Raw genomic sequence first — 26,486 nt, forward strand, 5'->3', positions numbered from 1 at the left:
ATTTATTCTAGTTCCTCCGCGTCTCCTTCTAACTCCGGGTTTCCATTGTAAAATTGAGTTTATAGTTGTTGGCTACCTGCTCTCCATATATGCCCCAACCATCTAACTCTGTACTCAAATCTGAAAATCTGGAATAATATCTACCCGGGTCGAAACATTTTTTTTAATATATGAAAATAGTTATTTTTGAAACAGTTCGTGAAGTATGCTTTTTGCGAACGCACGCGATGTTTAGAGCACGAGCGACAACGGAGCGAGTGCTATACATCGCGTAAGTTCGCAAAAAGTACTTCACGCACAGTTTCATACAATATTTTATCTACGATAAACAAATAAAAAACTGTAACTCTTCGTCACCGGAATTCATTTCTATTCTACAATTTTTAGAACTTTGACATTTAAAAATTATAATTTCTTTCAAACCACAAAACTGTCAAATTTTTTTTTGTAATTTATTGCTCATTGTGTCATCACCATGACAACGCGAAAGTTAAGGATATTTGATTATATGAAAGTGTGCCAAAAAAACAGTGAGAAAAAGTAAATCCCATTTAAAATACATTGTTACTTCACGCACACTTTAAACCCATCACGCACTGCTATCTATAATGACAGTTTTCACAAACTAAAAATTTATACATATGACGTAGAGTAGATAAAAGCCATTTATTAATTATTAATTGATTATAGTCAGAAGAAAATTAGATCATGCACCCTTTGTTTTTTATAATTGTTAACATACTAAATTACATCGACTTATGTCCTTTATCTTGATAACAACATTTTATCACAAAATCAGTTCGGCTTTTTAACAAATAAATGTACCACTGATGCCATGTTTTCTGTACTACATGAGGTTTACCAAGCACTAAACAATAATCTTTATACTGCCACTGTTTTCTGCGACTATGCCAAAGCTTTTGATTATGTAAATCACGACATCTTGATTACAAAACTAAATTTCTATGGAATTCGAGGTATTTCTTTGAATTGGTTCCAATCCTACTTGAATCATCGAAAACAACTAGTTAGAGCAAATGATACTGACTCTAGTCTCAAAAACATCGTATGTGGAGTACCACAAGGTTCAGTATTGGGTCCTATACTGTTCCTTATCTTTATAAATGACATCACTAATTTAAAAATCAATGGGAAAATTTTTCTTTTTGCTGATGATACCAGTATCACTTGGAGCAACTCAACTACTGCATCTCTTCATGAAACTATAACTTCGGATCTACTGACGATAAAGACCTGGTCTGACTCTAATTTACTCTCTTTTAACGTAAATAAAACAGTAGCATTATCCTATAAAGGAGCTCTTCGACCTTTGCCACTTCATAACAGCCAGATCAGTACCGTTGATTCTGTAAAATTTCTTGGTATTTTTTTAGACAGCAACCTCAAATGGTCACTTCATATCGATTCGTTAAGTAAGAAACTCGCCTCAGCTTGCTATGCAATACGATCTGTCTCAAGGGAACTCAATTTAGCATCTTCTAAAATAACATATTTTTCGTTGTTCGAGTCTCATCTTCGATATGGTCTTCCTTTTTGGGGTTCTAGTACAGCTGCTCAATTTGATGTCATTTTTAGATTGCAAAAAAGAGCAATAAGATATTTGTTTGGCCTCAGAAGATCTACACATTGCAGAAGTTACTTCAGAGATCACGAAATTTTAACACTTCCATCTTTATATATTCTAGAAACGGTTTGTTTAATTCGTAAACACCTTCATGTCTTTCCATCGAGGCCCAATCATCTTTACTCCACCAGAAATTCAATCTTTGATATTTATTTACCGATTCCATCCACTGAGTTAGTAAAGAAATCTATATTATATTCCGCAAAGAAACTGTACAATCATCTTCCGTTACAACTTAAATCTGCAACATCTTTCCCTAAGTTCCGAAAAATGACAAAAGCCTATCTATCCAAAAGACCATATTATTCAGTAGAAGAATTTGTTAATGAATAACTAAGAAAATTGGGTTCCATGCGCAGTAGCATAAACTTGTCAGTTCCTTATGTTGTACCTATTTTATTTTATTTGTTGTATGTTCAATTTGCAATTTATATATATTTTGCAATAAATTGTTTTTGTCTTGGCTTTTATATCTTATACTGTACATTACTGACGATTTATCTAATTTTTTATTAAATTGTAGTTGTTATTTGTTATTTATATTATGTTTTTCTTTTGACTGTATGTAAGCTTTGTCCATAAAATTGTAAAAATTTTCAGTGGCAATAAAGCATATTTCTATTCTATTCTATTCTATACATATCCAATAATTATTGTTATCCATTAAATAGATCGATGCAGATCGGCCTTATATCGGATCCTCTTCTATTAGTCCGTACGCTGACGGTAAAATATTGCAAAACCCATAAATTTTAAAAAACCACTTAGATTGACATGAAATTTGGCATACACATAGGTAACATATCAAAGAAGAAAATTGATTTTGTGCCGATGTGTGCTTTTGCCATGGGGGTGACTTTCGCCTCGTCTAGGGATGAAAAAATATACGTTCAAAATAAGTCCGGAAATGGATTAACTGACTAATTCTAAGGAACTTTTGTTCTTAAGCATTTTTTCACTTACAGTAGAACTCCAATTATCCGGATCGCCAATTATCCGGATCAGATTGAGAAAAAGAAAAAATCAAGTTTGTAAAAAAATAATTCATTTTACTGTGATTCAGTATTGTGTGTCAATATTACGTAACGTAAACTTTGTCATTTACATATTGTTGTGTATACTGTATTGTTTTTCATAATAAATACCGTATATGTTCTCCATTGTGTTTTGCTGTAATTACGTTTCTTTCCCGGAAAAGGCCTTTTTCGAGAAAAATCCAATTATCCGGATTTTTGATTATCCGGATCGGGTCCGGTCCCAATTAATCCGGATAATTGGAGTTCTACTGTAGTTATTTTTCGAGTTATTTGCGAGTAAATATGTTCATTTTTCAACAAAAAAAAACACATTTTTAACGGTTTTTTGCAATTAACTCAAAAAGTAAGTATTTTATCGAAAAAACCATTCTTAAGAAAAATATAGCCCATAAAAAAGTGAAAAAAATGGTATACTTATGTATGAGATCCCTAGAACCAGTAAAAGAAGAGTTGTAACTAATGAAAAATAGATTCATACACGTCAAATTTCAAATTGAATATTTAAACATGAACTGTCAAAAGCTAAAGCACTTTTTGGGGAACACTCATTACAACTTTTTTGAAGTGTTTAAAAAAAGGTTAAAAAAGTTTTTAGCATTAAATTAAGGAAGTTACGCTCAAAATGAAGATCACTTTTTTGTAAAAAATCATAAAATTCACCCCTTAATTAGCATCCCAAATGAAATTAATCGTCACCACTTCACAAGTTGATTTACTCGTGTATGTATTGTTTATAAATATGATCTGTAAGCTTCATTGGTTCAAAGTGCTTATTTTTGAAGGGGATGTAATTGAAAGGGATTGAACTAGTCACTGACCAACTGTGTATGGCAATTTTGAACAGCCATATCTTAACCAATATTTGTCTCAAAGAAAAACACATAATCCTAAATATTCAGAAAAGCAAAACCTACATTTTTTACTGTTCGTAATTTTTGGTATCACTAATAAATTTTATGTCATTTTAAAAAAAAGCATCTTTTTCAAAATTTAAAAATTTTTACTTTAAAACCAATTTTTTTCAAAAATTAGCCCTTTGAGCCGATGGAATTACAGATCATATAAATATTACATAAGGTAAGTAACTTGTGAAGCGGTAAGTATTAATTTCATTTGAGATTCGAATTAGTGATTTTTCGGATTTTTTTTAACAAAAATAGGACCTACTTTATTTTGAAAGTATCTTTCTTAATTTTAATGCTAGAAACTTTTTTAGAAAACATAAAAAGATTTTTTTAAAACTTTAAAAAAGTTGTAATAAGTTTTCTCAGAACAGTGCATAATTTTTTGGTTGCTATCATTTTTTGGATATTTCACGTGAAATTATTCGTTTTTAAATTTGACGAATATGAACCTGTTTCCTGTTTTACATTAGTTTTACAATTAGTTTTACAACTTCCCAAGTAGCACGGAACGGGTTTATTAAGTCTTTTAAAGATGCTTTAAAACTGTGGAATAAAACTAAAATTAAAACCATTTGGTTTTTAAGTAAACCTTAAGGTTGCAATAAAACCGCTTTCAGCATAAAAGGGCCCACTCTGAAAGAGGTCAATAAAACCAAAAATAAAAACCTTCTTAAAACTTTGTTTTCTTAAGCAACTGGTTTTAAAGCTGCTGTGAAGGTGCTTTTAAAACCATGTTAAAAGACACTTTAAGTGCAGGCAGTTTTATAGCGAACTTAAAAAGGTTTCTTAAATGGAGACTTTTAAAGACAATTTACCATATTAAATGATTCTTTAAACTCATATACTCCATATAGACCAACAAGTTTTTGCATGTGTTATGATAGATAGATACGTATTTATAACCATAAAATAATAAAAAGAACTTGGTTATTTCGGACTGTCAAGATAGAAAAATACTTGCGCACCCAACTTTACTGATAATGTTAACAAAAATGGGTCTAAATAACTCATGCGCCCTAAAATTTATGACTATTGGCGATTAAAAAATAAAAAAAAAATTTTAATCCGAAAAATATGAATTTGAAAGAAAAATAATTTTATCTACAACTTAAATGTTTTAATGTTAAAATAAATCGAATTTTTGTCTTTAACTCGCTTATTTATAATTTTTATGTAAGCCTTATATTGTAATCTATCATCGTTTCAGCATCTTCAGAAAGCAATATGGCCGAAATCCAAATAAAACTATTTATCTATCGACAGAGAATTTTTAAGATCAAATGGTTTTATTTTATACCTTTCCAAGAGCAAATACCCTACATAAAAGCAAGGTTGCCTTGGAATTAAAACCGTTTAGTTTTAACCCTTAAACGCCCAAACTTTTTTAGGTTCCATGTACGCCCAAGGGTGGGTAAAAAATGTCCACCTCGAAAATAGCTAATATATTTATTGAGAGTTGTTGCAAATGGATTAAACTTAAGAATCTTATGCTTACTAAACACAGCATCTTCTAAAATATTAATATAAATAATTTACAAATCTTACAACAAAATTACGATGTACATCAAAATTGACATACACGTAAAAGCCAGTAATTCAGATTTGTCGATTTTCTCCACATTCTTCCTTTCAGCCTCCTCAATGGGGGATGATTATGTCGATTATGTAATTAGACGTCGATAATTATATGGATTACGTTCCTACCAATGAGAAATTATATGGAAACCTTTAGTAACAAGCTTTACCAAGGATGTACTTTTTGTGCCCACCCATATTTAACTTAAGATATTAGTTTTATTTTCAAAAATATCAGTAGAACCAAATTAACATTCGATAAATGACTGTATTTTTAACAATAAATATATTTTTTTAATTTTTGAACACGTAATAAATATGTTGCAAGGAAATACACATTAGGTGGACATTTTTTACCCACCCTTGGGCGTTTAAGGGTTAATGCTGCTGTCAATAATGCCACTCGGTTTTAATGTGAATCTAACCTAAAATCGAGGCGTCGTAGTGCTGTGTGTGTTGTATTTTTCTTTTAAAATGACCAGTTCGTTTATATTTTATGTACTTGCGACTTATTTCTTCCATACTAACTGTACTTTCACTTTTTCGCTAACACACTACACCACTGTTTCGCTCTAAAACAAATGGCCGACAATTTTGGACATGCAAGAAGAGGGGTGAGTTTAGTTTTATTGTTTATAACAAGAAGCATATTTTAGTCTTTACGTTAGCCAAATTGATTCAGTTAAGAGCGTTTGGTTTTAATATAGCCTACTAATTGCTTTTAAGAAAGCAACTTTAAAGAAAAATAAAGAAATAGTTTTAAAGCATATGTTTTACTGACATAATCGTCTTGACATCAAGTAGTTTTAAGAATAGGTTTTATTAGTCATATTAGGAGAATCTTTAAAACTGTAATAAAACTAAAAGGTAACAAACTAGAATCTAATAACACCAAACAGTCCTGAAGTTCTTCATAAAATTAATTAGTTTTAAAGTGAACTGAGAATAAACCATTTTAAAACTACAATAAGACAAATTATCTATTAAGATTAATTAGTCTTATTTGATACTCTTATTAGATACTTTAAAACTAGTGACAAATGCTTAACAGTTTTAAAGTTCTGGCAGTATATCTACAAGGTAACTTTAAAACCATTATATTCTTATTTACCACAATAAAACCTTCATAAACCTTAAACAAAACTAAAATGTTTTTATTGTGCTACTTGGATTTGCTTCTACTGATTCTAAAAAGTCCATACGTACATAAATTTTGTTACTTTATAAGCTATATTTTTAATGTTTTTCCCGATAACATACTTACTTTTTGAGTTATTTTGAGAAAAATTGACATATTGACTCACAAATAACTCAAAAAGTATTAACTTAGTGAAAAAATTCTATATAACAGAAGTTGCTTAGAATTAGTCAGTTTATCCATTTCCGAACTTATTTTGAACGTATATTTTTCACCTCCGAGAAGAGGAGAAACTCAACCCCCAGGGCAAAGTTTTCTTTTCACTTTTTTTCCTTTGACATGTTACCTATGTATATAATAAATTTCACGTCAATCCGTTCTTTAAAATTTGGAGCAAAAACCGTTAATGAACTACATATACTATTTCGGTAAGATCGTAAAAAACGAATCAGAATATTTTTCCTATCGACTAAGATACAACCTGGAATACCTACTTTCAATACACCAATAAGTATTGCGTTTTTTATAAATGCATAAAAGCATAATATTTTAGTGCATATTTCAATTCAACTATTTTTTGCATAATTTAAGGTTTTTTTAAGTGCATATTTCCCGAGCTCTATTAATTTGATGTATTTCTCCACGAGTTTACAGCAAAAATCCTGATAATTATAATTGTTTTGTTTGTATAATTATTGTTTTATCATACAGTCAAGTCTAAGTCTCCCTTCAATCCGAAATATTTTTAAAAGAAAATAAAATTTTTATTGGATATGTTCAATCAAGCAGACACTCCGTTAAAATATTATTAGAGCAACGTTACGGTGTCACATTTCTTTTAATGACCGACACACAAAATATTTTAATGACGGATCTCACACTAAAATTTACTATTTTGCTCAACAGTTAAGAATGTGGTAGAAACATCAAACTTACGAACCAGATTTTTATTACCTACTGCTGATAAAGTAAAGAGTTATCAAATATACTCTTTGTCATCTCTGTGTTAATTTGAAATAATAAAATATAAATATTGTAGTTTTGTATTCTTAAATATTTGGAAAAAATACCTATGTATTTTTTTTCATTTAGGTACACATCATTTTAAGGGAGTGTCCGGAAGAGTACAGGTTCAATATATCGGCAAATGAGTTTTGTTTTAAATACCGTCCGCATAGAGGAGGTGTTCGTTAAGGGGATAGGCGCAAAATCTTGGTCCAGTGCTAATTAAATGCATTAATTTTTTTCGAATTCTGAGAAAACTAATAAGTATTTTTGAAAAATTTAAAAGCAGAATGGAAGTTTACATTATTACCGAGGGCCGAAAGTCCCTGAAAACTTATATAATGATTATTTTAATAACTTATATACCTAATATATTTATTTTAATAAAGATAGCGGGATGAAAAAACAAGAGAAAAGTTAGTGTGATTTTTAATTTCGAATATTTCATTCAAAAGAAACTTTTTGTTTATTCTAAGGGACTTTCGGTCCTTTGTAATAATGTAATCTTTCATTCTGGGTGTAAGTTTTAAAAAGTATTTATTAGTTTTCTCAGGATTCGAAAAAAATAAATGTATTTAAGTAGCATTGGACCGAGATTTTGCGCCTACCCCCTTAAGAGAGATGCTACTGTATTTCATATTATTACTAGAATTTATTACTTTAAATTTTTATCGCTCTTGATTCATTTTTTCGTGTATTTAATTCCATTTAATTGTAATTGTACATTCAATTTTTTTGTATATTTTACACGTTTTATTACTTTCGAAATAACAGTAACTATAAAATCGATTTTTCAGCCTACTTGGGTCCAAAAATACGCAATTTTCGGAAATTTCGTTAAATGAGAACATTTACCTACATTTCTTGTATTTACGCTTTTTTTTAGATTATTTAATAGATACACTCACCGGCACGAAAAACGGGCACCCCAAAAAATGGGTCATTTTGATGGCTCGTATCTCCTAAACCTATTGTCCGATTTAAGTATTTTTTTAATATGTTATAGCCTTATTCTATAGAAGGTTGACTTCTGTAGATCTGCCACTACAAAATCCATATTGTTGAGACGCTATTTTGTGCCTAAATACTAATGATAGATGTTCTGTTAATATGGCTTCAAACAGCTTGGGAATGGTGCTTAATATAAATATATTACGATAGTTCTTTATATCATGCTTATTACCGCTTTTATAAATTGGTGTTATATAACTCAATTTCCAGTAACTTGGGAATTGATCTGATGATAATGACTCATTGAATATACAGTATGTCCCTGTAAGTTGTATCCATATGGAAAACTTTTTTATTATTAATTTTACGGAAAAAAGTTATTCTTCATAAAAAGCTCTGCATGGTCCAAAACCTAAGATTTAACCATCAAATATCAATTTTTTTGAATATTATACGAGGTATGTCAAAAAGTTTGAATTTCACTCAAGAGTAAAGTAGCTTTATTTTTCACAATATTGAAAATTGCTATGAGAAAAAGTTGTTTGGATTAAAAACTATATTCTAATATGCAATTACATCCTCCTAATTGAAAAAATATTTTTTGAAAAATTCTGATAACTCTTTTATTATTAATTTTACGAAAAAAAGTGATTCTTAATAAAAAGTTCTGGATGGTCTAAAATCTAAAATACAACTCTCTTATATCAAATTTTATCAATTTTATACGAGGTATGTCAAAAAAGATAAATTTAGATCAAAAGTAAAGTACCTTTATAGTTCAGAATATTTCAATTAAAAGGATGTAATTACATACTGAAACATAGTTTTAATTCTAAATAACTTTTCATAATAAAAATTTTCGATATTGTGAAAAATAAACGTATTTTACTCTTGAGCGAAATTCATATTTTTTGACATACCTCGTATAAAATTGATAAAATTTTACATAAGATGGTTCTATTTTAGGTATTAGACCAGGCAAAACTTTTTATTAAGAATCACTTTTTTTCGTAAAATTAATAATAAAAGAGTTATCTGAATTGAAATAACTGAAAATAAGATTAGTTATCCAAAATTTTCAAAACATTTTTTTTTTCAATTAGAAGGATGTAATTGCATACTACAATATAGTTTTTAATTCCAAACAACTTTTCATAATAGCAATTTTCAATATTGTGAAAAATAAAGCTACTTTACTCTTGAGTAAAATTCAAACTTTTTGACATACCTCGTATAATATTCAAAAAATTTGGTATTTGATGGTTAAATTTTAGGTTTTGGACCAAGCAGAGCTTTTTATGAAGAATAACTTTTTTTCGTAAAATTAAAAAAAAGTTTTCCATATGGATACAACTTACAGGGACATACTGTATAATATATAAGGGACGAGCTAATACAAAACTACAGTATTTCAATAAGATAGGAGGTACAGCATCACGACCTGGACCTTTCCGTGGTTTCAGATTAGTTAGATGTTGATAGACTTCGGAGAGGCTAACAGAATAATTAGAAACATTCTGATCACTATCAGTTACGAGTATTTGATGTTGAGTTATATTATCCTTACGATACACGGATAGAAAATGAGAAGCAAACAGATTGGCAGATTCAGACATAGAATTGGACCTAACATTATCAAGGAACATTTCAGAAGGTAGAGAATTCTGTCCTTATTGGCATTTGCAAATTTCCAAAACAACCTACTGTCAGCCTGTATAGAACACTCTGGGCATCAATCACATACTGATTCATACTGATTACACTGGTAAACACACAGTTTGCTGCCGGAAATTTTTTTACTGTTTCTAGGTAATTTGGGTCTGCTGAATCTAAAAATGCCACCAGATTTGTTCCATCAGATCGTTTTCAGAAAATACGACAACCGATCACATTTATAACATATATAGGGTAATTTAACGTAGCACCACCTACATATGTAGTGCTGCTACCCATGAAATAAACCAAATACGAATAAAAAGTAAGATATTTATTGTACAATAATGTACTTACAAAAATCATCACACATATCTGCCAAAAAAACTTAACTTTTCATCTATCCTAACCGGCAGCGTCGCAACAAAAATGTGTTATTCGGCGTCACCTAAAAACTTCCTTTTATATGGTTTTCTTGCAAATGCTTTAAAAGGACGGTCCCTTTGAAGACTCCAGCAGTAATCAGCCATCATGTGATAGCCCCATCTTCCTGATACCCCTCTTCCATCGTTTTGATATCTTGGTGAAGATTTTCTGGGAAACGGTGTAAGTGGCTGTGGAGGTAATGAATTTTAATACTCATATGACAACCGTGTTTGTTAAAATTGTTAAGCATTTATTCCACTCTAATGCCCAATTGGTATACTTCCATATTTATTGCCATTATGTAGAAGGACACACTTTAAACTTCGTTTAGAACTGTCGATAAAAAGACGCAAGTGATCTGGTGTATACTACGATACAACCATTTTTTCTAACAGTCCTTTAACCTTCGGATGACCAAGCGGGGGAAATTGTGACCCCAGCGTATGTTTTTCTTTAATAAATTCAAAAGTATTTTTAATTTTTAACTCATTATTTTTTTATTTTACTTTAATATCATTCTAGATATCCTCATATTTTGAAATAAAAAAAATTCCCTATATTTTACGAATAAAAAATATATTCTGAAGTTGATGTTTAGTAAAATAGCGTCTATTATGGGTAATTACAAGTAGTTTTACGCTAATGACGTCGACTTTGCAAAGTAACAAGACACTTACTCAACATACACACTACACATGACACTAATACTCATGTTGTGACTGGCTGAATGACATAAAGCCCATAACAAAAAAAAAATAAAAATAAAAAAAAAGCTTTCTTTTTTTGTTAATTGTCATTTTTGACATTTTTGACCTGGGGTCATTTTTCCCCCCTTGGTCATCCGTGTAACAAAAAAAGGTTGGTCATCGGAAGGTTAAAAAACCATATCATCTTGCTGAGAAAAAAGGCAAAAGATCTTTTATCTCCATTACGGTAGTTAGGGGAGTGCAATTAGAATGAAAAGATACAATGTTTCGGAAAAAATCAAACAAGGTTATATTTTTCTAAAACTTTTTTGTTAGTTTATAAATATGTTAAAGTAAAAAGTTCTACTCACAAATTTCGCCGCTAATTGTTTATTAATTGTTTAAACAATAACAATTATTTTGTATAAATGATGTTAAGAATATGGGTGAATTCAACATTTTATTTTGATAAAAAATGTTTTTATTTTAGTTTTGATTATGCTGAACCCGAATCTGACATTACAATTTGCAAATTCAAAATGGCGGATTCAAAATGGCGGATTTTTTCCTAAAAATCCTTAAAAAGTAGTTGTAAAATCCGATTTTTTTTTATAAAACGTGTTTGTTTTCATATATGTGGATATTTTTGAGAGGTTGCTGAACTTGAATCAAATTTTGATAATTTAAATTATAAAATGGCAGATCCAAAATGGCGGATAACTTAGAAAATAGTTGTAAAATAATAATTTCTTTACAAAATGTATTTATTTCTACATATGTATATTTATTTTTGAGAGCTTTGATAAACCTAACTTAATTGTTAACATTATAAACTATAAAATGGCGGATCCAAAATGCGGATTTTCTAAAAAGAACATAAAAAGAACATTTTTCTAAAACATTTATTGTCTTTATTTTTAACAGGTTGTTGAATCTGAATTAAAGATTAAAAATTTAAATTTCAAAATGGCGGATCCAAAATGGCGGATATTTAAATGAAAAAGAAGTAGAATCCAATCAAACAAATTTCAGTTATGAGTAAAATACCTATATTTTTCATAATACTGAAAATTGTTATTATGGAAAGTTGTTCAGAATTTTAAACGATGTGTCAATATGCAATTACACTCTTCTAATCGAAATATTGTGAACTATAAAGGTACATATTTATTGCGCGAAATATAATTTTTTTACATACCTCGTAAAATATTGATAAAATATAATATTTTATATTTGCATATTAAGTGTTAGACCATGCACAGCTATTTATGACGAATAACTTTCTTCATAAAATTAATAATAAAACAGTTATCATAAATAATACGTGAAAATTTAATGATGTTGGGTATAATTAATTTGAAACAAATTTTAAAAAAACAAATTTTCGATTAGAAGGATATAATTACATATTGGAACATAATTTTTAATTCCAAACAACTTTTCTTTATAAAAATTTTTGATATTATGAAATATAAAGGTACTTTACTCTTGAGTGAAATTCATATTTTTTGACATACCTCGTACAAAATTAAGAAAATTTGATATTTGATGGTTGTATCTTATGTTATATACGATGCAGAGTATTTTATAAAGAATAACTTTTTTTTCGTAAAACTGATATTAAAAAAGTTATCAATAGGTTCCAAGTTACGCAGACATACTGTATAAGAGCTAAAAAAAAATTTTTTGTTAAACATTTATTATTGTTGAAGCTTATTATTAAATGTATTTTAGGTAAGTTTTACACAAAAAAGTTTTGATCACTCTGTATATACATTTTTCATCTGGTAATTTTCGGTTTTTGTATTACATTTTTGTTATCTTTCTTAGTTTTCTCAAAAAGAAATTGTTTATTTCACTTTTAAACTAAAATAATTCAGTGTTTTTTTAAGACTATATCATAAGCTTTAAAAAAATATCAAAAAAAGTGTATTAGATTTATTTAAACTTGAGTAATATCGTCTTAAAATGGTGGGAATTCTGTAAAACTACGAAGTTTTCAAAAATTACATTTTTTGAGACATCGTATTATTTGAATTAAATTTTTGAGATTTTTTTTGAACAAAATATCGTTTAGTAAGTTTATTGAGAGGTAAGTTGTGCAAATTTGAGAGTTTTATAAGTAAAATTGTATTAGTTACACATTTTTAAATAATTTTTAAACAAAATTCATGTAAGGCTCACTTTCCGCCCACACCGTACTTATGTCCATACATTTTATTTCTTTTTATTACAACCATAAGATAGCTTATTTGATCTTCTTTCATGTCCAATTTGTAAAATTTCTTTTGATCCATTAGTTAAAGAATTACATTAAAAAAACTCAACCGTGCACTTCTTCCAACGCTAGTTTACAGTGCGCCAATGTGTGTGAGAAGGGTGACTTTAGCGTTATAAATAAAAAATTACAGAAGCTAGAGATTTAATTTTAGAAAAATCTTTATATAAGGTTTTTTTTTGTAAAATTTTCTGAATTTTTCAATGGTCAAGTCAGTTTTTTACTAAAAATTATATTTTCGGAGTTATTTAAAAAAATATCTAACTTCGCTGTTCATTTGTTTAATAAAAAATGAAGCACCCACTTCTCGAGTAGAACTTTTTGATATGTTGTTTATTAAACATTTCTTAATGAAATTACAGAAAGTTTTATCTTGTTTGATTTTTTCCGAAGTGAAAATCTAAATGCACTCCCCTAAGTATGTAATTTTGGTGTCTGGGTGAAGAACATTCTTTTCTTTTAGTCTGGAGGTAGGCAACTCGGAAGAATCCTTTGGAAGGTTCAAATTTCTGATAAGATCGCTTAGCTCTTCCTGAGTAAAGCGCTCAGGACGCGCTCAGGACGTATACAGTTCAAAACTTTTAAAATTCAGCACAAAATGCAAGCATGTCCCCGCTCTTTTTTTATTAAAAATACAAAATTTAAAAATATTTTTTTAACCGAGTCTTTTGATTAGTACACTTATGCTTGGAAAATGAATTGCACAACACAACAATTAAAATACTGATACACTTAACTCATTTTCTCCTTCTTCCGTATTATTTTCTTCGTCACTATCATCGCTCAATTCAATAATAAATTTATTTCCACCATTAATGTGGAAGTGCCCAATCTTCTTATAATATTCTTCCACTTTGATCACTTTGGCGATTCTTTTCTGCCAGTCTACTTTGGTAATATTGGCTACTTCTTTTTTAATTATCTCAATTACCTTTTTGTCAAATTTAGGAAATTTATTTGAACGCCTTATACTTGGTTTTAATTGTCCCCAAATTAACTCAATAGGATTGAAAACACAAAAGTAGGTGGGAAGTCTCAATATAGTGTGTCCATGTTTTTCGGCAATACTCTCTAGAGCGTATAATTTTCTAAATTGCTTCGTATGTAGAACTTCAATAAGTTGTTTTTTTGTGTAAAAATCTTCGAAATACAAATCATTTTCCATTAAAAAATTTTGCAGGTCAGCTTTCTTTGAAGATGTATTTGGTATTTTAGTGAGCTGTCGGGAATGATAGGAAGCGTTGTCAAGCACTATTACGCCGTTTTTCTCCAAGTTTGGGATCAGCGAGTTTTCAAACCAATCTTCAAAAATGTCAGCTTCCATATTCTTGTGGTAGTCAACGTTACAATCTTCCATTTTCTTCCCACATAATTTTAAAGCATTCGGAACCCATCCGTCACTTCCTCCGCAATGTACAATAATTAGTCGCGAGCCTTTATTTGCAGGCATTTCTGGTATGCACATGCTTGAACCATCTGTCCATCCTTTCTTTACTATATCGTGGGTATCATACCAAGTTTCATCTAAATAATAAATTCTCCTATTTTCTTGCCTATATTTAGTAATTTCTTCTAGGTACATATTACGTCTGTTGACTATTCTTTGGCTTTCCATAATTGCTTGACGTTTATTTATTTTTTTGAACTTAAAGCCCATTTTTTTTATCCAATTTTGAAGAGTTTTCTCACAGCAGTTCATATTTCGACCGGTTGTTTCCAATTTCTTTCTTATTATTTCTATTGTAGGTATTTCATTGCTTTTGTAGCAGTCATATATTGTGGTTTTTAATAGTTTTACAAGTGTAGGATTTAAAGGTCTTGAAAATTTGTAGTCACATCGTTTCTTACGATGATAGGGTTCATTTTTAACTATTTTATATACAGTAGAAAGTGAAATTTCTGTTAAATCAGAGGTGGCTTGTGCCAATAGTGTTTCATCGAAGCCGAATTTCGTACGTAGATTTTTGTATACATTCAAACATACTTGCTGTGTTTCTGCATTTAAATGCATTCGAATCTTCTTTACGAGCTCTTTTTTTTTAGTAATTACATTCACACTAGCACTGCCAATTTCTACAATATCAGCGTTATCGTACGCGATATTTACATTATCCCACGGGCGCCACATCACTATTCACATTAATTAAATTACAATAATCAACACTTGACACTCTCCAAACGAAATACTAAACCAATATTCAAAATAATTACAGCAAACAAAACACTCGTATCACTTAACACACGTACACTCCAGTACTAATACACTGCTAGGCTACCGAACTAAAACTAATGTTTTGCACGAAACTTGTGAATAGATATGCGGTAGGTCTGGCCGTAAAAACACAGATGCTTTCAAAGGGCCGCTTCTTAAACGTTTGACCTAACATCTATATTTGAAGAATATCATATTTCACCGGCTTAAAGCTATTCTACAGTATTTTTTACTTGGACAATAACATAGGTAGACTGCTAAATATTGGAATGGGTATCTGCTCAAGCTGATGTGGAATTGGTCTTATTGCTGAATCTAGGTTAAGATATGTTCACGTATGTCGAGTGTTACGATTAATGCCCTTTATATTCACAAGACAGAAATAGCAATCGTCAAAATGATTTTTTGGTTCCCTCCATACCATTGGAAAACCAAATTTAAACATTTTCGTTGTCCTTTCGTCCACTGTCGCAAGTTTTCAATACAAGTTTTGCACACTACATGTGGAGCTTAGGATTTATCTTGATCTCCTAAATGAACACCAAAATAGGCCCTTTTGTTCATTTGCCCATTTGTCTTAGAATTTGTTAAGTTTGTTTATAAACATATTGCAATTATAGTGGTGGAATATACAGAAATGTAAGAATATTTAAGTATTTGATAAGTATGTTATATCTCGAAAACTAGAGCTGATACAAAGAAAAGGTTTGTATTTTTGGAATCAGCACAGATGAATTAACCAAAATCAGTTCATTTTTTTTTCGGCAGCAAGACAAAAAATTTTTTTTGTTGGGCTGTTATAGAATTGTTTAGAGAGTACTTTACACTGAGATCTGAGACACGAAAATTTGTCGTAACTGTCTAAATTCAACAATGTCTTGTGTTCTTAGTGTGCCATTTTTTTTCCGTATAACTAGTTCCCGTAATTCAGGTGTAAACCACGGAGGAAATTTCTTAGCAGAATTTTTTTTGATGGGGACATGAATCTCGATTATTGAATATAAGACATCGTAAAATATATTAATCATTTCATCTAAAGACTTACCCAACAGCAAATCATCCCACAAAACTGCACCTAAACAATCATTAATAACTTCAAAGTTTGCATTTTTAAAATCGTAATAATATTGTTCAGGAATGTTATCAGTGTTAGTACATATTTTTAAATCTTAAAGAAGTTACAAGTGGAGGGTGGTGATTATCGGGGGTAATGAGATCATCTATTGATTATGAGACTATGAGAAGACTTTGAGAAAATACTAAATCCAATAGAACACCTCTCTCATTCAGAATATTCGAGCACTAAAAAAGATTATTGAATACAACCATATTTGATAAGAAATCAATAGCATAAGTTTCAAGAAGATTAGCTTGTACATTAGGTGTAGCTTCAGATGCCAGATTATTCATTCGCCAGTCACAATTGAAGACATAAGTGGATAAAGGTCATATGTCACAAAATATTGTTTTTGAGTAATGAGCATTTTAGTGTCTTTTGTCCCAAGTTAGTTATTTATTTTATAAATTTGCATTGCTACACTTTTTTAAACAGGTATTTGAAGGTACTTTTTTCACACTTTAAATTGAATTTAAAAAAAGTTACTTTAAGCCTAATATTTTAAATTTTGTGGACATATTACCTTTATCCACATAGTAAAACTAATTAAAAAATTTTAGGGTTAAGTGGATAAAAGAGTTAAGTATCAAAAATGGGCATTGATTGTCAAAAAAAATTGCAATACAAACTGTAAAATTAATAAAAACATATTTTTTAGTAGGTTCTTCTTTTCTTTTTGGGATTTTTTTTATTTTCCTCTATCGCGTTTTCATAAAACCATCTATACTCTTCGGGAACAAATTTTATTCGGTCTCTTAAATTTCCCAGTTTTTCCAAACTCAAACTACCAGTTTTATTTTCCAGTCTTCTTGGTCTATATTCAGTTGTGGTCAGATGTGCTGTCCTTTTTTCTTAAATCTACTTGCTGAAATGGCATGTAGTCATTAAGGTATCTATGTATGTACCAAGCTTACTGCTCTTGAAGAAAGTGCTGCTACAACTGACTATGATGTGCTTATATTTACTGAGTCGTGGTTGTGTGATGGTATCAGTAATGACGAATTGGGACTTTTAGATTTTAATATATATCGAAAGGACCGCTCTCCATTAACTAGTGATAAAGTAATTGGAGGGGGTGTCCTTATTGCAGTTAAAAAATGTTGCTCATCGAGGTCTATTCTGTTACCACATGTTCACTTGGAGGAACTGTTTGTTGAAGTTTGCACTCTGAATGAATGTTATATATTTGGTACAGTTTATCTTCCTCCTAATTCAGCCTTAATATCCTATGAGAATCATTGTATCAGTATAGAATCTGTCTGTAACAATTTTCCTGAACACAAGTTCATTCTAACAGGAGACTACAATCTGCCAAATAGCGAATGGTACCATGATAAAAGAGGTAGGTGTCTTTAGTAATAATAGTAACACTGCTACTGATACTTTAGTTGATACTTTTGCATTTTATAACCTATTTCAGCTTAATCACATCACAAATTGCAACGGAGTTTTACTTGACCTGGTTTTTGCTAATGATAATGAAAATGTAACAGTTGAAATTGCTAATGATTATTTATTGCCTTGTGATCGTTATCATCCTGCGTTATCTATTTCTTTAGCTATTAAAGATAATATGCCTGAGCTTCAATATGATAGTTTTGCCTTCAATTTTAGGAGAGGAGACTATGTTGCTCTTAATATGTAGCTTGCTAGTATCTCCTGGGAGAATGTTTTAGGTATTTGCAGTGATATTAACGAGGCCACGGAACTGTTCTACTCCATATTGCAGTTTGGCATCCATTGTTCAATACCACGTGTAAGATTAAAAAATCCCAAATTTCCTCGTTGGATGACTAATGGCCTAAAATCATTAATATTTAGGAAAAAAATTGCTCATAAGATATATAAACAAACAAATTCTTGGGACGATTATCTACTTTTCTCTTCCTTGAGAACCACATGCAAAGAATTAAGCAGGTCATGTCATGATATTTATATAAGTCAAACTGAATCTAGAATTAGTTCAAACGTAAAGCACTTTTGGAAGTTTGTTAACAGCAGACGCAAAAATAATGGTCTACCAAACACTATGTTTCTTGGAAACACAGTGCTTAATAATGGTGCGGATATTGTTAATAATTTTGCGCAATGCTTTCAAAATATTTACAGAGTAAATGATGATTTAATATGAGACACCTTAGAATATGAAAAAACAGTGAGTCTGAATTCTTGTAATGTATCTATTGAAATCATATTTGAAAAATTAGCCAATTTAGACATTTTTAAAGGCTCTGGACCTGATGGAATTCCACCCATACTATTAAAAAATTGTAGATGTACTTTAACCCGTCCCTTATATTTTCTGTTTTCTCATTCACTTGATTCAGGTATTTGTCCAAGTTTGTGGAAATCTAGTTTTATTGTTCCTATTCATAAATCAGGTGACAGGAGTAATATAGCTAACTACAGACCAATAAGCATTCTTTCTTCTATTCCTAAAATTCTAGAGAGTATAATATGCGACTCTATTAAAACACCTTTATGCAATGTACTAATTGAAGAGCAACATGGTTTTCTTTCAGGTAGATCAACTTCTACAAATCTTTTACTTTTCACGCAATACATATCTGATGCTTTGGAAAGGAGACTACAGGTGGATGCTATTTATACAGATTTCTCCAAAGCTTTTGACACTGTGAATCATAAATTGTTGTGTAACAAGCTTAAAGCTATTGGATTTACGGGCAATCTGTATAACTGGTTATGTAGTTACCTAACTAGCAGAATACAACTTGTTAAAATTAAACACTTTCAATCTAGTGAAATTTCCGTAACATCTGGTGTTCCACAAGGAAGCCACTTAGGGCCTTTCCTTTTTAATATATTTGTTAATGACATTAAATCTCAAATTAACTCTAAATTTCTGCTATTTGCTGATGATTTAAAAATCTATAGAATTATCGAATCCGTCTTAGATTGTGAAAAACTTCAAGATGATATTAACAAAATTATGGCATGGTGCAATTGGAACCAAATGAGCATTAATGTTGGAAAATGTCACTTCATTAGTTTCTGTAGAAGAATTAACAACCTCTTTTATAATTACAAATTAGCTGAAGAACCACTGAAGGCTGTATCAACTGTAAGAGATCTAGGTGTTCAATTAGATTCCAAACTAAATTTTTGCGCTCATTTTGATTATGTGAATAACCAGGCATTTAAAATGTTAGGCTTCATTATTAGAACTTCTAGATGTTTGCATAACATTAGTTCCATCAGACTGATTTACATTTCCCTAGTTAGATCTGTTCTTGAGTATTGCTCAGTTGTTTGGTCACCCACTTATGAAGTCCATATAGCCAAGCTTGAAAAAGTCCAAAATAAATTCATTAGGTACTTGAGTTTTAAATTACACAAACCTTTAAGTGACCATTCCTACTCAGAAATTAGAAATAAATTAAACCTTCCTAGGCTATCTTCCAGACGGATGTATGCTGATGTTTTGTTTCTTCATAAAATACTGAATTCAAAAATTAATTGCAATGATTTACTGTCTCTAATTGACTTGTTCCCTCTAGAGTTACTAGAACATCCCAAAATTTTGCAATTAAATTTCATCGCTGCAACTTTGGTAGGCATTCTCCGCTGAGTAGAATCATTCTAAATGGAAATAGAATAGACCTGGATTTGTTGCTGTGCGCTTCGGAAAATGTTTGTAGACAGTGTTTAAAAAAAAATTTGTAATCTTATGTGATTTATATTTGTTATTTACTTTGTATTATTTTAATATTTGTTTTTTCTATATAGCTACATCGCCAATTTTTGTCATACATATTTACTATATCTTTATATTTATTGTATCACTAGATAATTATAATATTTTGTGTATATATTAAATTGGGTGGTACCCCGTTAATAAATAAATAAATAAATAAATGTCTTATAGAGATAGAAGCTAAATTCGTCTACTCTTATCCATTTTACGTAACACGGAAATTAACCTTTTGATTTGAAGTGTTTTTTCTGCTTTTTACATAAATAGAGGTTCGTCAGCAGATCTTCAAAGTAGTAGAAAAAATTCTCCATATTTACACATTTCACATGGATAAAGGTATTATGTCCAAATGCGATCTTGGACATAATACCTTTATCCACTAGAATTCGAAAATCTAGTGGGGCATATTGCTTTAATACCTTCCTGTTATTTTTATTTAGCTAAAAATAGGTTATTTTAAAATTTTAAAAGGTAAAACAACATATTAAAAGAACAAAAACCTAATAAAACAATTTTCTCAAAAAATGTGACATATGACCTTTATCCACTTATGTCTTCAATTAGAAACATTAAAATCGCCAAATATATGAAAACAAGCTTTAGAATATTCTTCAGTAAGTGTGTCTACATCCTGACAAAATGTTTCAAATACATCTAATGATGCCTTTGGCAGTATATAAACACTACCTATCACTTGAGGACAATTATTACCAACTACAACAAACAAGTTTTCAATAGTTCGAGAAGTGTCCAACTGACGGCTTGTGAGGGACTTGTGAACTGCAATTAAAACTCCATCGCCTCTTTGTAAGGTACTCATATCTGCAGAACGATCTCTTCTGTATACATTATAGTCATCGAAACCTAATTCTCCATCATGAAATTCACCATTTAACCAAGTTTCAGTAAAAATAATAATATTATAATTTATTGTGGAAATGTTGCGCTTCAATATAGATAATTTGGTCCGTAGTCCTCTAACATAGACACTGTAATAGCCATTTGATGCATTATAATGTTGTGGAAATGCTGGGCTTCCTAAAAGTCATTCATTTGTACGTGAACTGCCTGCATTGCGAGAGAGTCAAGGAGGTCTTGACACAAACTCTCTAGCTGTGACCCTAGCAGGCCATGCATCTGGCTGCAGCATAGCTTCAAAGAATGATTGACGAATACCAATTTTAAAAGAGCAATAATAATCATTAGATGTCAATGCTTTAACTGAAAAATCTTTCTTCAACAAGGAATGTTTTTTTACTATGTAATCACACACCTGATGCTCGGATACACCAGGGCTAATATTATTTAAGTGAATAAACCTCATTCGCTCAACTCCGGCAAAATCAGCATCAGCAACGGTACCAACAACCTCTGCAAAAGTGGAACGTGCAACATTGTTTTTATGATTAACATTGGGTGGGTTTGAACTAATAGTCCTATATTTAGCTTTTCCATGTATGGAATCAGTTGGAATCCCCGAGACTTTTTCGACGAATACAGGTGGTGCTGGTGGTGGACAAGGAACTGAAGGGGATAGTACAACAGTGTCCTTGGCCAGCGATGTCGCGTTCATGTTTAACAAGGACATTGAACCGCTAAACCCATTTAATGTATGAATCATCTGAATATTGCTCTCACGAAGTATAACAATCTCATTTTTCAACTCTTCAACTGATTTTTGATAGCCAGCATTCATCGAATCTAGTAAAGCCTCAAAGTGCTTTTGGAGCGCCTGAAACTGACCAACTGACCATCGATAGCAGGATTGAGAATGGTTGCAGATGATTGACAGTTATCACATTCAAACTTCAATTTTCTAGTGCTAGCAAGTTGCAAAACTCTTATTTCCGTTGAGCTAATCCCAGAACATGATTGACAAAACTGGGTATTACAGAGATCACATCTAATTTTTTTATTTAATTCTTCTTTAGATAATTCATTCTTGCACAAAAAACAACTCATATTAATCGAAAATATATAAATATAAATATTAATCCTGATCACGGTGTAGTAGCCACTTTATCAGCACAGGTTTTAATGTTAATTACTTTAGTTAAAAAAAGTTACACTCACAATTATAATAAAATAAATTCACTAATTTCACAAATTATGTTCACACAAAGTTTTTACTAATATATTAAAAACAAACTGCAGATTTTTATGCATCTACAGATATGAATTTCAGCCAATAATTCGGTGATTTTCTCAACTAAAAACCACAAAAAACCTGTAATCAACAAAAAGTGTGTTTTCTATGCGGCCTTCAGTGGACAACTGAAGATTTTCATTTAGATTTGTACTGTGCATATATGAGTGGCCTCATATCAAAGACGGACATGTGTCATTTGAGAAGAATTGAGATAAATGAGTTTTTCTATACAATGAAAATCTTACTTCCTGTGTTAGTTGATTTGTTGATTTCGCAGCCATGTGATCACAATACAGCATTCTCATTGGGCTGTTGGGGAGATGTCAGTTTTTGAAATAAACCTTCATAACAGGAGTCCGTTTTTGAAACAAACATTAAACTGTGAAGCTAAAAATAACGTATTTGCGTCCGTGTTTGAAGGAAACTATTATCACCGTTGAAAAGAACAGGAAAAATTCTATAAGAAACCACTACTATAGTCCGTTCGCTAAACTCAGACACAACTGGATAGTGATTTTAGCAGTAATTTTACCAATTTGATAAAATTGGCAAAAAAATAATTACTAAATAGTTAATAATTACAGTAGAACCACGCAAATCCGAACTAATTGGGGGGACAGCCTGTTCGGATTCCGAAAAGTTCGGATTATCCGAAAGTTAGCCTAAGAAGCTAACGAAGATGATTTTTAAAAGATTTGAACTGCGCCCGATCCCTTTATGAAACTTTATCCGCACGTGTTTATGCCTCCAATATTCTAAAGCTGAAAAATATTTAGATCACTGAAATATTAAATCGCTAACGCCAGTAGTTTTGTTTAGTCACGGGACATGGGAATTCGGTTCAAATTCAAATTCAAAATATCTTTTATTAAAAAAATTGTAAACAACACACTTACAGCAAATTGTCACAATTGAATAATAAGTGTCTAATATACATACAAAATTACAATTACAAATACTATGAGTTAAAAGTTAAAATGTGTGATTTAAAAACTCATACACAGAATATGGTTCTAAATCCAATAAAATGCTTTTTATTTCAGTTCTAAATATATTAAAATTCTGTTGCAATTTAATTCTAACAGGCAATTTGTTAAAAAATTTTATACACGAATATGTAGGTCCTCTCTCTGTTGCGACTAGCCTATGTATAGGAAAATTGAGCCCTACATACCTAGTGGGTATGCTGTGTTTTGGCTCAGAATGTGTAAACCTATCCCTATTCTTGAACAGGAACAGTAAACACTCATATATATAAAGCCCTGCCACAGTTAATAATCTTAACTCCTTAAATTTTCCCCTACAGGTCCTTCGAGCTTTTATCTTGAGCATTGTTCTTATTGCTCTCTTCTGAGCAATGAATACTCTATCAACATCAGTTCCTCCGCCCCAGAAAATAATACCATATCTGAGCACTGAGTAGATGTTTGCAAAATAAACTGTCTTAAGGTGTTGTAAATTCAAATACTTAGACATTACTCGTAATGAATAACATGCCATGTTGATTCTCTTGCAAACAACACACAGATGCTCTGACCAATTTAGATGTTGATCTATGTAAATACCCAAGAATTTTGTATTTGTTGATAATACAACAGTTTGATCATCCAACTCAATCTCCTCTGGAATTATCTCATTATTTTGCTTTGTGTGAAAACAAACACAGTTAGTCTTCTCAGTATTTAAAACCAATTTATTTTTTAAGAACCAATTCTGAGCTGTTTTTAAGTGATCTGAAGAAATACTCAGAAGATCCTCAAACGTTGATGCTAATGTTAATAAGTTTGCATCATCTGCAAAATTCACAAGGTGAGACTCACTGCTCAGTATTTCGCTACCAAGATTGTTAATGTAGAAAACAAAAAGAAGTGGTCCCATGACACTGCCCTGAGCAATACCAAGTTGTAAATTCCCTTCTTCTGAAGAAAACTGTTGTCCTTCTCGAGTTATAATAACTTTTTGTCGTCTGTCAGTGAGGTAATCTCTTATCCAGTCCCGAGCAGGGCCACGAATTCCATATCTTTCTAGTTTGTTGATCAAAATATGATGATCTATGCTGTCAAACGCTTTTGATAAGTCCAGGAACATTCCCAAGGAAATCTCCCCGTTCTCCCATCCATTCAAAATCTTATCCACGAATTCGTATGTAGCTGTTTCAACAGACCTTCCCTTGAGATATCCATGTTGTGATTCAGCAATTAGGTGGTCATCATTGAAAAAGGCTATAAGTCTTGTGCACATTGCTATTTCGAAAATTTTTGAAAATGTCGGTAGTAAACTGATGGGTCTATAATTTTCCAATTTGGTTTTATCTCCCTTTTTATGTAAAGGTTTCACTAGAGCTAACTTTAGTTGGTTAGGGAAAATACCATACTTAAAAGAGTTATTAATAATGTGGCACAATGGTTCTGCAATCTCTTCTGCACAATGTTTCAACAGATTCGCTGAGATCCCATCATAACCTGCACTTTTTTTATTTTTTAGCTTTGAGATGATATTAAGAATTTCAGAAATAGTTACTGGTATAAGAAAAAAAGATTTGGTGTTATATGGAATACTGCATGAAAAAGTGGCTTGAGGTTGAGTTTTTATTAAATTAGGACCTGCATGAAGTACAAATTTGTTAAAGTTATTACAAATATCCTCAGGCTTACCACTAATATTCGAAGTTTGATCGACATATTCTGTAACTGTACCATTAATTTCCCTAACAATCTGCCAAACGCATTTTGATTTGCTTTCACTGTTATTTGTACGCTCTTCATAATGAGCACTTCTTGCATCGCTCAGGAGACGATTGTATTCCTGCTTCTTTGTTTTGTAAGCCTCACTATAGACCCTGTCAGACCTACTAAGCACTAGAAGGATGTCTAGCTCATTCTTACATGCAGCAACCTGCTGATTAGGTTTTAGTATTTTTTTTGCCGTACATTTTTGCTGAACTGAGACTATAGGAAAGCAATAATCAAAGGTAGACCCAACAATACTGACAAAAGCATCCCATTGCTCATTTACCAGTGATTCAGGGGTAAAAAACACTGAGTCCCATTTTTGACTAAAAAGCATAGACTTGAAGTTATTTTTATTTGTAATTGAAAAAATTCTTTTTTTAACTTTTTTGAGTTTTCCACTTATTTGCAAAGTAAAGGACACCTTCTGGGCAGTATGGTCAGACATATGAGTGCCTACCACCTCTGCATCAAAAACGTTTATATTAGTGTAAATATTGTCAATACAACTTTGAGAAGTCCTACTTACCCGTGTATATTCTAAAATAGAAGGAGCAAAATTAAAAGACTGCAACAATTCACTGAAATCTTTAGCATTACTGTCCTTAACATTCATTATATCTAAATTAAAATCTCCAGCAATAAAACATGTGCATTGCTCATTCAGTAGTATATTTAGAACTGACTCAAGTTTTACTAAAAAGTCATGAACAGGTTTTGTGCTTGTTCTGTATATACATATGATTATGACCTTTTTTTTTATAAAATGAGAGTTCTACGGCAGAACACTCAAAACATTCTTCATCGCCAAATATGGTCATGTCACTTCTATGTACGTACTCTATACCATTCCTTATAAAAATTGCTGTGCCTCCATATCCATTTTGCCTGCAAAATGCTGATGCCAGTGAATATCCCACCAAATTATATGCGGACAATTGATCGATGGTTTTCCAATGTTCGCTCACACACATAGCAAGAACATTTTTTTCATCGTTCAGAAATTCTTGAAGGTTATGTAAAGGATTCATTTAATTTGTAATCTGGATATTGATTACAATTATGTTTCTCATGTTTCTTATCTTTTTCAATATTTTCGTTCATAGTATACCATTGGAAATGTGTATTATGCACATTCTTTTATTGCTTGTGTTTAAGTTTTTATAAGTATGTACTACCTGTACCACATGTCCAAATTCCTATTAATTTTACATTGTTAAATTTTCTGGTTCTCTGTACATATAATAAACATGTTTTTAAATTTT

General features: G+C 30.8%; 2 protein-coding genes across 8 annotated transcripts in view; both read right to left on the reverse strand.

The window, feature by feature from the left end:
- Positions 1-26,486, reverse strand: part of LOC126884349 (neuropathy target esterase sws) — a 1,280,173-nt gene that overhangs the window by 1,251,891 nt on the left and 1,796 nt on the right. For 5 of the 7 annotated variants that reach the window (XM_050650280.1, XM_050650276.1, XM_050650273.1 and 2 more), the window contains exon 2: positions 16,557-16,586. The exons of the other annotated variants lie outside the window; for them this stretch is intronic. In XM_050650280.1, the coding sequence (XP_050506237.1) occupies positions 16,557-16,586 (30 nt within the window). The remainder of the gene's footprint in view (positions 1-16,556; positions 16,587-26,486) is intronic. 7 annotated transcript variants of the gene reach the window in all.
- Positions 1-26,486, reverse strand: part of LOC126884351 (uncharacterized) — a 409,697-nt gene that overhangs the window by 351,467 nt on the left and 31,744 nt on the right. The gene's annotated exons all lie outside the window — the stretch shown is intronic.

The sequence above is a fragment of the Diabrotica virgifera genome, chromosome 5, assembly GCF_917563875.1.
Source record: "Diabrotica virgifera virgifera chromosome 5, PGI_DIABVI_V3a".
Classification (NCBI taxonomy): Eukaryota; Metazoa; Arthropoda; class Insecta; order Coleoptera; family Chrysomelidae; genus Diabrotica; species Diabrotica virgifera.